The sequence below is a fragment of the Salvia miltiorrhiza genome, chromosome 6 (genome assembly GCF_028751815.1).
Source record: "Salvia miltiorrhiza cultivar Shanhuang (shh) chromosome 6, IMPLAD_Smil_shh, whole genome shotgun sequence".
In the NCBI taxonomy this organism is placed as follows: domain Eukaryota; kingdom Viridiplantae; phylum Streptophyta; class Magnoliopsida; order Lamiales; family Lamiaceae; genus Salvia; species Salvia miltiorrhiza.
This window is the reverse complement of record NC_080392.1, coordinates 16,560,266-16,573,477: the sequence shown is the minus strand read 5'-3', so window position 1 is coordinate 16,573,477 and position 13,212 is coordinate 16,560,266. Positions and strand designations below refer to the sequence as shown.

Genomic DNA, 13,212 nt, shown 5'->3' with positions numbered 1-13,212 from the left:
CTTCATACCGTTGCTATACTGGGACGATTGTAGACTGTGAAGTTGGATTAGGGCTTCTCAATAACAACAAAATGAAGGAAAAACCAAACACTGAAATGGATTGTGGAGAAGATGATTCAGATTTGAAGACTTTGGCACAAGAGCTTCAAGATGGACTCAAGAAATTCGAAAGTCATGGGAAAAACAAGAACTCACTCAAACTTGGTGGATTTTGACGTTATTTACCCTAATTAATTTAGTCTCAAGGCGATGACGTTTAATCCTAATTTAATCCACTCAACATAAGTATGACACGTAAGTTACACGTCATCAATTTTATGGTCGGATAACGTCATTAAGGAAAAATCACAAATAGGATCAAAGGTTATGAATTTTGACAAGAAATTCGAAAGTAATGGGAAAAACAAGAATTCACTCAAATTTGGTGGATTTTGAAGCTATTTTCCCTAATAAATATAGATTTATAATCCAACAACCACAATAACTGACATTTAACGGTCATAAATGTTATCACTGTATATACAGTGCTTCATTCTTCATTGAACCACAAAAATCTCAGACTCCCTTCATCATATTCACTCATTCCTAGTCCACACGAAATTGATGAAATATGGAAGCAATACATTCGAGATTCGGCAACCGACCTATTATGCGAGAGATGATTGCTATGCTTGATGCAGACGTAGCAACGACTCAAACTTCACGAGGAAGAAACGGTCCTAGAGAATATAGGGATAGAGAGCGTGAAAGTGGTGGGCTATCAAACGGTCTCGTTTGTGATTCTTCTGTGACGAACCATCTACGATGGAGATCTTGTTCTTTGTTGGTTCCGAATGCGAAGAGAGTTATTTGTTAAGATCGTTGATGCGATGGGCAACAACGATCTTGACATTTCACATTAAAGCAAGATGCAACTAGAAGGAATGGTTTATTACCACTCCAAAAGTGCACCGCAACTATTCGACAATTGGCATATGCGGATCCCGGTGATTCACTTGATGAGTACATGCGGATGGGTGAGAGTACTGCATTGGAATGTCTACATGAATTTTGCAGGATTGCCATTTATGGTGATCGATATTTGAGGACTCCAAATGCAGTAGATACTAAACACTTGGTACAAATGCATGAAGAAAGACATGGCTTCTTGGGAATATTTGGAAGTCTCAATTGTATGCATTGGGAGTGGAGGAATTGTCCCGTCACTTACAAAGGGTACTATACATGACGTGGTCACAGAGTTCCTGTAATAGTTCTTTAAGTAGGGGCATCGATAACTTTGTGGATATGACATGCTTTCATTGGCGTCTCCGAAGTAAGCAATGATATCAATGTTCTTCACGAGTCTCCATTATTTAATCTATTCCATTAGAATAACGCGCCACCAGTTCAATTCATGGTGAATGGTCGGACGTATAACAAAGGATACTATCTGATAGATGAAATTTATTTGACTTGGGCTTCATTCGTCAAGAGTTACCCTGATGAGGAGTAAAATATGCATCAGCGCTGTACACCATGTAAATTCCAGCTTTGGCCTCCGGCTATGCCAGGTGCCAGCTTTGGCCTCCAGCTACGCCAGATTCCAATTATGGCCTCCAGCTTTGCCAGTTGCAGCTTTGGCCTCCAGCTATGCCAGGTGCCAGCTTTGGCCTCCAGCTACGCCAGATTCCAACTATGGCCTCTAGCTTTGTCAGATTCAGCCATGTCACCGATTTGGGCCTTATTTCTCTGTTTCGTAGGCTTTAGGGTTAGGCCCAATTAGTCACCTATAAATAGGGCTCTTATACATGGAAAGATGGGGATTCATTCATTCTAACTCTTCACTTGTAATTGTAAACTTCTCACAAAACATAGTGGAAAACCGGGCAACCACCGTGGATGTAGATCATTTATGATCGAACCAAGTATATCTTGTGTCGTTTTACTATTTCTGTTTATCTTTTATTGTTGGGATTATTTCTAAACTCATCATACCCAACACCAAGAGACTCGATGAGACAGAAATTTGCACAGAGACAAGAGACTGCAAGAAAAGACATCGAAAAAGTGTTTGGAGTACTACAAGCTCGTTGACAGTAGTTCAAAGTCCCGCATGATCTTATTTGAAGGAAGACATCTGCAATATAATGCTCACATGTATTATTTCAAAGAAGACCTCTGCAATATAATGCTCACATGTATTATTTTGTACAATATGACATTGAGGATGAGGGTAAAGAAACGATCAACTGGTCTGAAGTAGATACAACTTCTCAGCAACCAATACTAATGGGTACTAATAATTGGAAAACAAATGAAAATTATCTCCAAAATCACAACAATTTAACAAATAAACAAGCTCGTCTCCAACTTCAACATGATTTGACACAATATATTTGAGCACAATTCAATGCCACAGATGCCTACAATTAAGCAATATTAATTTGAATTATTATGTATATGCACTTTCAATTAATGTAATTTTAATATTAGTAATGTAATTTTAATTATTATTATAATTATGAAGTTAATTTATTTTGTCATATAAGATAATTAAAATATAAAATTTTAAATTAAAAATAAAACAAAATATATAAATAATAATCTAAATAAAATTAATTAGGAAACATATATTTAGATATATAAAGGAAGTGTGTATTATGGTGGGACCCTCAAAAGATAAGAAATTAGTTTATTGTTATAGGAGATTTTAGAAGGGGTTATGACCAAAAAATACACGAACTTTGGAAAAAATTGTATTTTCACATGAACTTTTAATTAAGTCAAAATATACATGAATTTATATTTTTGTTGAAATTTTCACTTGAATTTGACTTTCGGCGAAATTAGAGCTTAGTTGACAGTCGAAAGTTCATCTAATTTTGGTCTAAGAGCATCTACATCGCTGTTCGCTATTATTTTCACCACGCCGCAAGTATACGGTGTAGTTGCAATATAGGGAAGCAAGGTCGTATCCCACAAGGATTAGTAGTTCAATCTAGTGATTATCCTAATTCATTATGCTAGAGCTATTTAGACTAAACAAGGAGGTGAGTGGTTTGATTAACTAACAAATTCAAAGACAAAATAAGAACAATCAAACAAAGTGGATTAATTAAGTGATGAAGGTGGTTTAGGGATTAGGCATCGATGGATTAGCAATGGACTTCAAATTAGCTCAATATTAGTCTTGATATTCCTATTTATCTAGAGTGATCTCCCCACTAGTTCTAGCCCCCTCCCGGACGACTAAAACGGTAGATTACGGGTCATAGTTGCCGTCCCCGGTCAACTTCTAACCTATAACTCCCAAAAGCACAAAGGATCGGTAAACTCTCACCCAACTCTCAACCTCCCGGTTTATTGAGTCAATATGTTTCAAGCTCCTAATCTATTATGATTATCCTCTCCCAATTCAAATCACAAATTAGAAATGCATAGAAAGTGGCCAACAATCCATACAAGAATTAAAGCTAGGGCTTGAAAAGATAATAACAAGGAAATAATCAAGACATATATTAAGCATAATAATCAATCCATCACATAATCAACTAGCCTAATCCCCAAACCAATGGGGGATTTATTCAAACATGTTCACAAACAACAAACCTAAATCAAAGAAATACATAAATGAAAGAGAGAGTAAGAAGTGACAAATCCTATTAACGAGCTTTCTTCAATCTTCTCTCCTCTTCAATGCATTCAATCTTGGTAAAAAGATGTGGTAATGGAGGCTAGGGTTTGGTGTGGAGGAATTGGGGAAGATGGAAATGGGTGTGTTGAATGTTGGGGATGATGAATAATGTGAGGAAAAGGGGGAGAAAGGGGTTTAAGGGCTAAAAAACGCGACTCCGCTCTTTTCCCGCGGTCATGGCCCGCGCCCGTGGTGCTCAAACGTGGGCAAAACTCAGGGAACCCGCGGTCCCGCTCCGCGGCCGCGGGTGGTGACCGCGGTACACCCCTGGAATTGGGAACAGCTGACCCGCGGTCCCACCCCGCGGCCGCGGGTGGTGACCGCGGGGTACTGGGCGTTTTGCACAGTCCGCTCGTTTTGCTCCGTTCTCCCTCGTCCGGACTCGGATTTGGTCGCCGTTTGCGCTCACGGATTCCTCTCGAGACGTACTTCAATCTCATATCTTCAAAATGCTCCAATTAATCCTTTATTTTTCCTGAAATTACTCCAAAACTACACCAAGATATCAAATCTTCATAAAACTAAATATTCGGGCACAAACAAGCATTCACAAGCAAAACATGAAGGGAAATGACAACAAAACATGTGGAATTGAGGTATGAAAACCATGTTTGTCAATCGCCCTACTCGATGGCCCTTACTCGAGTAGGGCGTTGCAAGGCCGCCCTACTCGAGGGATACTCGAGCGCTCGAGTATACCCGATCTTCCCTACACGCGCCAGAATAATAATAATAAAAAAATTAATTTCAAATTTGAAATTCGGCAAATTTTTGGCATTTTTGATTTTTTTTTGAAATTCGGTCCATTCGACTATTTGGCTTTTTCCTTTTTTTTTTTTTTTTTTTTTTTCTCTTCTTTAAATTTCCCTTTCTTCCATCTTCATTTCTTCCATTTCCACCATCTTCATTTCTCCCACTTCCATTTCCTCTCCACCATCTTCAATCTTCTTCCTCTCTCTACAATCTCTATGAATCCACACAACCCAAATATATATGATCCAAATTGGTACCCCGATCTCTCCGGCGACTATCATCCCGATTTTACGGGATGTAACTTGGGCGATGATCCTCCAACCGGCGGCTCATAGTGCTGCCAAATTGAAGAAAGATAGCTGGAGGAAGGAAATCGCCTACAAGATCAAGCATGACAAGCCGGCGCCGGAGGAGGAAGCAGTGGTGGATCCAGGATTTTTAAATTGGGGGTACAAAAAAATAATTTCATAAATTTAAATATAAAAGATATTTTAATATTAAAAATAATATATTCCAAAATATTGTTCAAACAAGAAAAAAAAAATTAGGGGGCTAAAATACATTAAACAATTAATATAAGGTAAAAATTAATATATTTAACTTAATTAATTTTTCAACTGTCAATTCAGAAGAAAATTATAAGAGCATCCGCAATGGGGTTACTTGATAGCCTACTTGATAGCCTACTTGATAACATTAGTTTTGATTTTTATGTTTTTCATTTAAATTTAATTGCATAATTAAATAACATATTTTTCTAATAGTTAAATACGCCATTAAACATAAAATTTTAAAACACCTAAAACTTAAAAAAAAATTACATAAAAATTAAAAACACCTAAAACATCATAAAAAACCATCATTAAAATTACATAATTAAAATCCTAGTCTAGATTACGACGCCTGAGCACGTCGGCAACCATGGACGCGTGCAATGCCCTTTGTGCGTCCGTCATGTGCGTCGTATCCGCGTTCAGGAGCTGCATATCGAGCTCCATCTCCTTGATATCGTTCCTTCGCTGGTACTGGGCGGTGAATGCCCTCATCTGCTGGTCGGACCTGTCCAACCTCTCCACTATTTCCGGTGGAGGATCCGAGCTCATATGCGACGCTGATGCCTTCCCTTTCCCCTTTGCCGCCTTCGCCGCCTTGTTGCCAATGGGCCGGAAAGAAGAGATCTCCTCGCCCGACGCCGAAGTGGTGAAGCCGCCCTCTTTCGTAGTCTTTGTCCTCTTAGAGGCATGCACGTCTCCAAGGAGGTACATCGACTTGAACTTGGGATTGTTCCGGAGAACTTTCCACGGGTTCCAAAAATTGAATGCGGCCTTCTGTGGGCTTCGTGCCTTGAAGAGGATTTGGGCCTTGTCACGAAGCATATCATCCGAATGACCGGATGACCAATTGTTGCACGTCTCCACCTAAATAGCTTCCCAGAGACGCACATCCGCTGCTACTCAGGCTCAGTGGCCTTGAAGTTGCCGAATCTTAAGGTCGACGCCGAGGATGGGGTTCACACGTGCGCGGATCCGGCCCCAATACGCCTCCCCCTTCTGATCCGTCCCACGGATCGCGTCGTTGGTCTCCTCCGCCCAAATTTGGACGATGAGATCCGTATGCTCGGGAAGGTAAGTATGACGGATTCTTCCTTCTTTGTCGTGCTTGATTTTGGTGGCCATTTCCTTCCCCCGGCCGCCCTTCTTTGGTTGGGAGACACTCTGCTGTGCACTGACCGGTTCCTCCTCGGGCGGGGTCTCCTCCAAGTTGATTCCTCCCATATCGGGATGGTAATCGGAGGAGAGATCGGCGCACCAATTTGGATCGTAGAAAGGGTTGTGTGGATCCATGAAGGAAGAAAATTCTTGAAGAGAAATGGAGGAGAAGAAAATTGGAGAAGAAGATGTGTGAAGAAAAATGGAGAAGATGGGGTTTTTTAAAGAGGAGAAGAAGAAAAAAAAAATTAGAAACGATCGGTCAAAGCACAAATATCGAGGCAAAGCAGTCAAAATTCGAATTTAAATTCAAATTTCTCTATTTTTTTAATTAATTGCACGCGCCTTCCATCTCCCCCCTTCGAGCATACTCGAAGACTCGAGTATTGCTCGAGTACCGCCCCCCGCAACGCACCTACTCGAACTTTCTATAAATTTTGTGCATTTTTTCACCATAATTCAAATTTAGAAAAGGGGTTAATTGCATGAAAATACACGAACTTTAGTCACTTTTTCATTCTGCACACCGACTTTGAAATTTACATTTTAAACCATGAACTTTGCATTCGTTCCATTTTTTCCTTAAAATTCACCTCCGGCCATCGGAAATCTGAGGTGGCGCCTTTTGGCGCCACGCGTATGTGACACGTCATTAATGTGCGCTGACGTGTCTTTAATTTAATACTCTCTCTCTATCTACTTCTCTCTCTCTCTTTCTTTTCTCTCTCTCTCTAATATTGACCTCCGTCCCCGCGCTTCCCTCGCCCACACAACTCGAGCCGCCGCCGCCACTGCCGCCGCACGGACCGCCGCCGAGACCCGTCTCCACGTCGCCGTAGACGACGTCAAAGAAGCCCACAGAAGGACTCCAAACCCAAGCACCGTTGCCAGCGGCAGCTTCGTTGTTCTGAAGTTCTGAACTACGATCAGTCGAGGGGAGGTCGCTCGGCTACTTTTCTCTTAATCTATCATCTTTTTGTTTCTTCATCAACTTTTCTCTTTTATCTTCTAGCCCAGCTGCTGCAAGAAGATCTTGAGGAGCGTCTTCTTTGTCGTCGACATCATTTGTCTGATTATACTGCTCTCTGTTGTCATCATAATCCATCTCCTCTTGATCGTCTGCCTCAGCTTCTGCTTCCTCGGATTCATAGCGTGATTTCTTATCTTTCCTCCTCCGTTTTCCCCCTTTCCTCCTCTTTTTCCCCCCTCCTCATCTTCAGTCGGTTTCTCTTTCCGCTTTGAAGAAGAACTCTTCCATTGTTCCTTTAGGAAAGAAAAACGTAAAACCTTCTAGCCAACAGAAATTTTGAAGACAAATTTTCTTAGATCAGAAGAATGAATATTGGTGGTGTCATAATTTGGTAACAGCTATAGATTGTTCAAGACAACTTCAACAACTCACAGAATATTTATGATTTTCCGGGGAAAATGCCAAGATAATAATGTGCTCCAAATGCTTTTCCTGTTGATAATAGTGTGCTAAAATAGAATTAATGCTAAGAGAAACAATCTAATACCTTGATGCGCTCCAAATGCTTTTCGTGTTGCATGACTTACTTTAATTCATCCTCCTGCTTTCGTTTCTCCAACTGCATTCATAAGTTGAAGAAATGGAGTAAAATTAAAAGAAAAACTTCTTCTAATGACATCAAAAATCTCAAGAGACAATCACCTGAACTTTTCTCTGTTCTTCTGCCTTTCTGCGGGATTCATCAGCCAACTCCATCTGCGGCAGCCTCCAATCCGAAACTCTGCAGCTGAAACCCGATGAGGGCCCTCCTCGTGCTGTTCCGAGGAAAGGGGTCGTTGTCGTTGGAGCCACACAGTGGGTCGAAAACTACAACGTCCCAATATTCTCGACTGACATGGCTGTTGTTCGGAGAATAGCAAAGAGAATCAGCGGCAGAAGCGGCGGGCTTCCATCCATGCAGTCTATGGCTCTTGCTCACGGTAAAGGTATGATCGAGGTGGATTGCAACTTGTTGGATACGAGTAAAGCTGGTGGCGAGGATGTGCAGCGAGCAGTCGAGTGCCTCGCCCGGGAAGAAGGTATGGACGTCGGAGAGGGATACTATACCGATCTTTCTCAGAAGTTTATTTGCTTCTTTGACGTCGTCTATGGCGACGTGGAGGCGGGTCTCGGCGGCGGCGGCTCGAGTTGTGTGGGACGAGGGAAGCGCGGGACGGAGGTGAATATTAGAGAGAGAGAAAAGAAAGAGAGAGAGAAGTAGATAGAGAGAGAGTATTAAATTAAAGACACGTCAGCACACATTAATGACGTGTCACATACGCGTGGCGCCAAAAGGCGCCACCTCAGATTTCCGATGGCCGGAGGTGAATTTTAAGGAAAAAATGGAACGAATGCAAAGTTCATGGTTTAAAATGTAAATTTCAAAGTCGGTGTGCAGAATGAAAAAGTGACTAAAGTTCGTGTATTTTCATGCAATTAACCCTTAGAAAAGAAAGAAAAGGTACGTGAATTTCCAATGCTGATGTGACACTTTAGAAGCTCGGAAAGCTGAGAACTAAGTTCATGGTTTGACCCTCGTAATTTTCTTAAACATTTCTTCCCAAGTGGGGTTCTAGGGTTTAAAGAATTCTCACATCCATTTCTCTCTCGTTTTACTCTTTGTCATGATTGCTAATTTCTTGCAGTGAACTTTAGGAATTTCGACAAACAGTATGTGGGCGATTCGAAGAGCGTCCATTCATCTCAAGTAATTCACCAATTTCTCAATTCTTACCATATATATACCTATATTATTTATCAGAGGGAGGGGTGGGTTGGCACCTGCAATTCTAGTTTTTGTGAAATCTGAAGTGTTTACTTTGGTGAAAATTTTCAAATGAAGCAGTTGAAAGGTTATGCATTTCTCGGAGAAGCTTTTTGCACATTTGATCAATCCCTTTGTGTCTCTTATTTCGGCATTGTTGCTGGTCGTTACGTTCTTGTTTAATTGCTGGAATATTTGTGACCTAATTGAAAACGAAGCATGCAAATTTTTGATCCCGTTGTCAATTGTGATATGGTTTTTTATTTTATTTTATATTTTCTTTCCAGGAGCCGAGGCTTAAATTCAGGGACCTCACGAGTTAGATATGTAAATTCAGAGATAGCAAATTGTTTAATTGAGAATTGCAATGCTGAAACTGTTGAATCTCAAGGAAAAGTATTGGATTCAACAATGTGCTCACGAAGGTTCTGCAACACATCTGTTCCTTCAAAATCACACTTGAAAGCTCACACCTTTTGTTCCCAGGCTGGTGCTGAGCACCACGATATATTTCATGTCCTTCAAGCTCGACAAGATGCAGCCGAGGACGCTGCATCTGGAGATGAGATGGATGATGAGTCGATCTTCGAGTCAGAGCTCACTTTGGGTGAGAGTTTTGCCGATTATACGCGGAATGAGTTGGAGATTTCAGGAGCTGATGAGGCTGATGCCGGGAAGGAGAAAACTCGGAAAATTAAAGCCCCTTCTGGCATGACTAAAGCTATACTTGCTGATACCAGGTTACCAGTGAGCAGGGCTTTGGAGAAGTGGGTTGAAGCTGGAAATGAGGTGACCCTTGCTGAAGTATCAGCAAACATATTGCATTTTCGGAAGAGGAGAATGTTCAGCCAGGCCTTGCAGGTTTGTGCTCTCATTTTTGTACTATCGTGATATAGACTTTATTTAATGTTTGTCTCAGCTTTCATTGTATCCTTGATTAGCTTTAGATTCACGAAATGAAGACAATAGCTCAGTTTAACTTTTATTGCAGTTCACGGACACCAATGTGCTCTGTAGTCAACTATTGGTTTATATAGGGCCGATTAAAGATTCTAGTCTTCTTTGAGAATATCCATTTCCCATATTTCTCAGCAGCTGCTATTAACTTCTCCTCGTCTGAGGTTTTTAATACCTGTTTGTTCTCCGACCAAGATCTTACCTCCCGTCCTATATCTGTTAAGTCATGGTGCTTTGTGTCGTACTAATTGTGCTTCTTACTCTAGGAAGTCAATAGCTCAGTTCAACTTTTATCGCAGTTCATGGACAACAATCTGTCAACCCGTTGGTTTTTATTAGGGCCGGTTAAAGATTTCTAGTCTAGTCTTCTTTGAGAATATCCGTTTCCCATAGCTGCTATCTACTTCTACTCGTGTTGTACAATGAGGTTTGTAGTACCTGTTTGTTCTCCGACTAAGATCTTGCCTCTCGTCCTATCTTTGACTCTTTGATAAGTCTTAGTGCTTTATGTCATACTAGTTGTGCTTCTTACACTAGGAAGCTTTTTCTTGAATCTTCCTTACTGAATGTAAACAGGCTAATACAGCCAAAGAGTGGAGAAATTTTGATTCTAGCTTTTGGTTGGGATATGAGGCAATCTGATTAACTTAGCTTGCTTTCTGCAACCAAAGTGTGGATAGTTTTGGATTCTAGTTTTTGGTTGGGAAATGATGCAATCTGATGATGGCTTTGCTTGCTTTGTGAAGCCAGCTTCGTCTTTCCTTTTTATGCTTGAATTTTCTTAATACTAATACTTGACCTAGCTTGCATTCTCTATGTCTTGGTGGTTTGAAGGAGCTAACTTGTTTTCTCTTCATATTTTGCAGCTTTCTGAGTGGTTGGATTCAAGAAAGCTTACTGAGTTAACCGAAAGCAATTATGCTTCTCGTGTTGATTTAATTGCCAAAGTGCGTGGGATAGTCGAGGCAGAAAAGTACATTCAGGAGATTATTCCCGAATCTCTAAGAACTGAAGTTGTCTACCGAACTCTATTGGCAGCTTGTGTCACTGCAATAGATGTGAACAAAGCCGAGGAGCTTTTCAATAAAATGAAGGACTTATTCCCCATTTCATGCTTTTCTTGTGACCAGTTGCTACTTCTGTACAAGAGGACCAACAGGAAGAAAATTGCTGACGTCTTGTCGTTGATGAAGAGAGAAAATATCAAACGGTCAGCTTTCACTTACAAGATTTTGATTGACGCGAAGTGGCAGTCTGGTCATATTAGTGGGATGGAGCGACTTTTAGAAGAAATGAAGTCCGACGGTTTAGAACCTAGTATGCATATTTTGGCCTCCGTGGCCAAGTCTTATGTTGACAGCGGCCTAAAAGTTAAAGCCGAGGCTGTATTGAAAGATATGGAAGGAGGCGATTTGGCTGAAAACCGTTGGGCTTGTCGATTTCTGCTTCCCATCTATGGTTCCCTTGGAAGGGCAGAGGAAGTTGTGAGAATCTGGAGAAAATGTGAATCCAATTCCGATATGGCAGAGTGCATAGCCGGGATCCAAGCGTGGGGACGCCTCAACAGAATCGAAGATGCTGAGGCGGCCTTCAGTAAATTGCTGAGAATTGTGAGGAGGCCCTCTTCAAAGCATTATGCTTTGATGCTGAATATGTATGCAGACAACAAAATGCTGGATAAAGGGGAGGAGCTCGTGAGACAGATGACCGAGAGTGGCGTCACTGTCACGCCACCAGCCTGGCACGCGCTCGTGAAACTCTATGCTCGAGGCGGAGAAGTCGGTAAAGCTGAATCCATTCTTCAGAAGGCTCTTAGAGATAGAAGGGGGATGCATCTTCTTGGTTCTTTCTTGAGTATCTTGGATGCTTATGCAGGGAAAGGGGATGTGGAAAATGCTGAGAGGATATTTCTCAAGATGAAACGGACCGGGTTCACATCGTCGGCCCGGCCTTATCGATCCCTCCTCTATGCCTACATCAATGCAAAAGCACCGGCTTATGGGTTGAGGGAGAGGATGAAGGCCGATAATGTCATCCCAGATCAAAAACTGGCTGCTCTATTGGCTCGAGCAAGTAAATTTACGGCCGCGGCGGTGGCAGCCAAGTCGCTGCCGTAGGGGAAGAGGGATGGTGGTTTCAAGGTGAAAAAGGAGTTTTGAGGGCTGTTTTCTTAGCTATCTGCAACTGCTATTCTGAGCTACTCGATGGTCTACTTCATCGACTAGGCCGCTTGATGAAGCAATTTGAGGGCTTCAGTTTCATATCAGTTTTCCCCGGTTGCGAAAAGTGGGCTTACTTGGAGAGACTCGCCCTTGCAAGCTTGCTTTCTTTATTTATTTTTGTTAATTGACTCAGCAACTTATTTTGTAATTATATATACTAGTTATGTTTTATCAATCTTCTATGTACAAAGCTATTGGATCTTAAAATTAGATATCAACACTATATAAGACTAGTCTCATGTACATTAAAACATTATTGAAATTAAAATGCCAAAAGTGTAAATAGTAAATCGATGAAGAGGTTGAAATGGATAGTTCGAGATATAATAATAAAAGTATTAAAAAATTAAATTATATTTTATTATTTAGCCATTAAGTAATGTTGTAAGTAATGTTGATTTAACCTCTAATATATTTGGGTGATGTTACTTGGATCAATTTGATCCGGATCAAATGCAATAAATATTCAATTTTTAACATAAAAAGATATTCATACAATTTATATATTTTCATTCCATTAATTCAATGTAATAATTATATATATATATATATATATATATATATATATATATATATATATATATATATATATATAAACTAAAAATTCAATAAATACTTATATTTTTAATAAGAATTTTGACTGGTTATACACACACACACATACATATAATATAGGCGCTCTTGGGTTAGGTTCCATTGAGACATTAAATATTTTGTGAAATTGTGAAACATTGAACAAATCAATAATTTGGATGAACAAGTATTTTGGTTTGGAGTTTGAAACCTGGAGTGCGAGATTTTCAACAAATACGTATGTTTATCAAAATTATTGATATGTTCAATATTTTGCAATATATATATATATATATATATATGTGTGTGTGTGTGTGTGTGTGTGTGTGTGTGTGTGTGTGGACGCGCTCCAGTGAGACCCCTTATTTTTCGTGAGACACTGATGACAATGAATAAGACATATATACTGATGAACAAGGGCCACAAGGCAGTATATACTGATGAACAATGCAGTATATACTGAAGAATAACGAAATTTAAAATATTTCGCTCCCTCCAGGATTCGAACCCTGAGAAAAAAAAAATTCTCTCTCTAGATGCAATATCAA

At 40.3% G+C, this 13,212-nt stretch overlaps 1 protein-coding gene across 1 annotated transcript; it reads left to right on the top strand.

Annotated features, from left to right (window-relative positions):
- Positions 1 to 8,663: 8,663 nt before the first annotated feature.
- On the top strand, positions 8,664 to 12,281 carry LOC130990213 (pentatricopeptide repeat-containing protein At1g80270, mitochondrial-like). The gene is made up of 3 exons (XM_057914440.1): positions 8,664 to 8,855; positions 9,200 to 9,773; positions 10,736 to 12,281. Exons 1-3 carry the CDS (start codon positions 8,821 to 8,823, stop codon positions 11,984 to 11,986), a joined length of 1,860 nt encoding a protein of 619 aa, XP_057770423.1. The 5' UTR covers positions 8,664 to 8,820; the 3' UTR covers positions 11,987 to 12,281.
- The last annotated feature ends 931 nt before the right edge of the window (positions 12,282 to 13,212 follow it).

Coding starts and splice junctions, on each gene's coding strand:
- LOC130990213 (XM_057914440.1), top strand. CDS start 8,821: ATGTGGGCGATTCGAAGAGCGTCCATTCATCTCAA. Junction 8,856..9,199: donor AGAGCGTCCATTCATCTCAA/GTAATTCACCAA, acceptor TTTTCTTTCCAG/GAGCCGAGGCTTAAATTCAG. Junction 9,774..10,735: donor TGTTCAGCCAGGCCTTGCAG/GTTTGTGCTCTC, acceptor CATATTTTGCAG/CTTTCTGAGTGGTTGGATTC.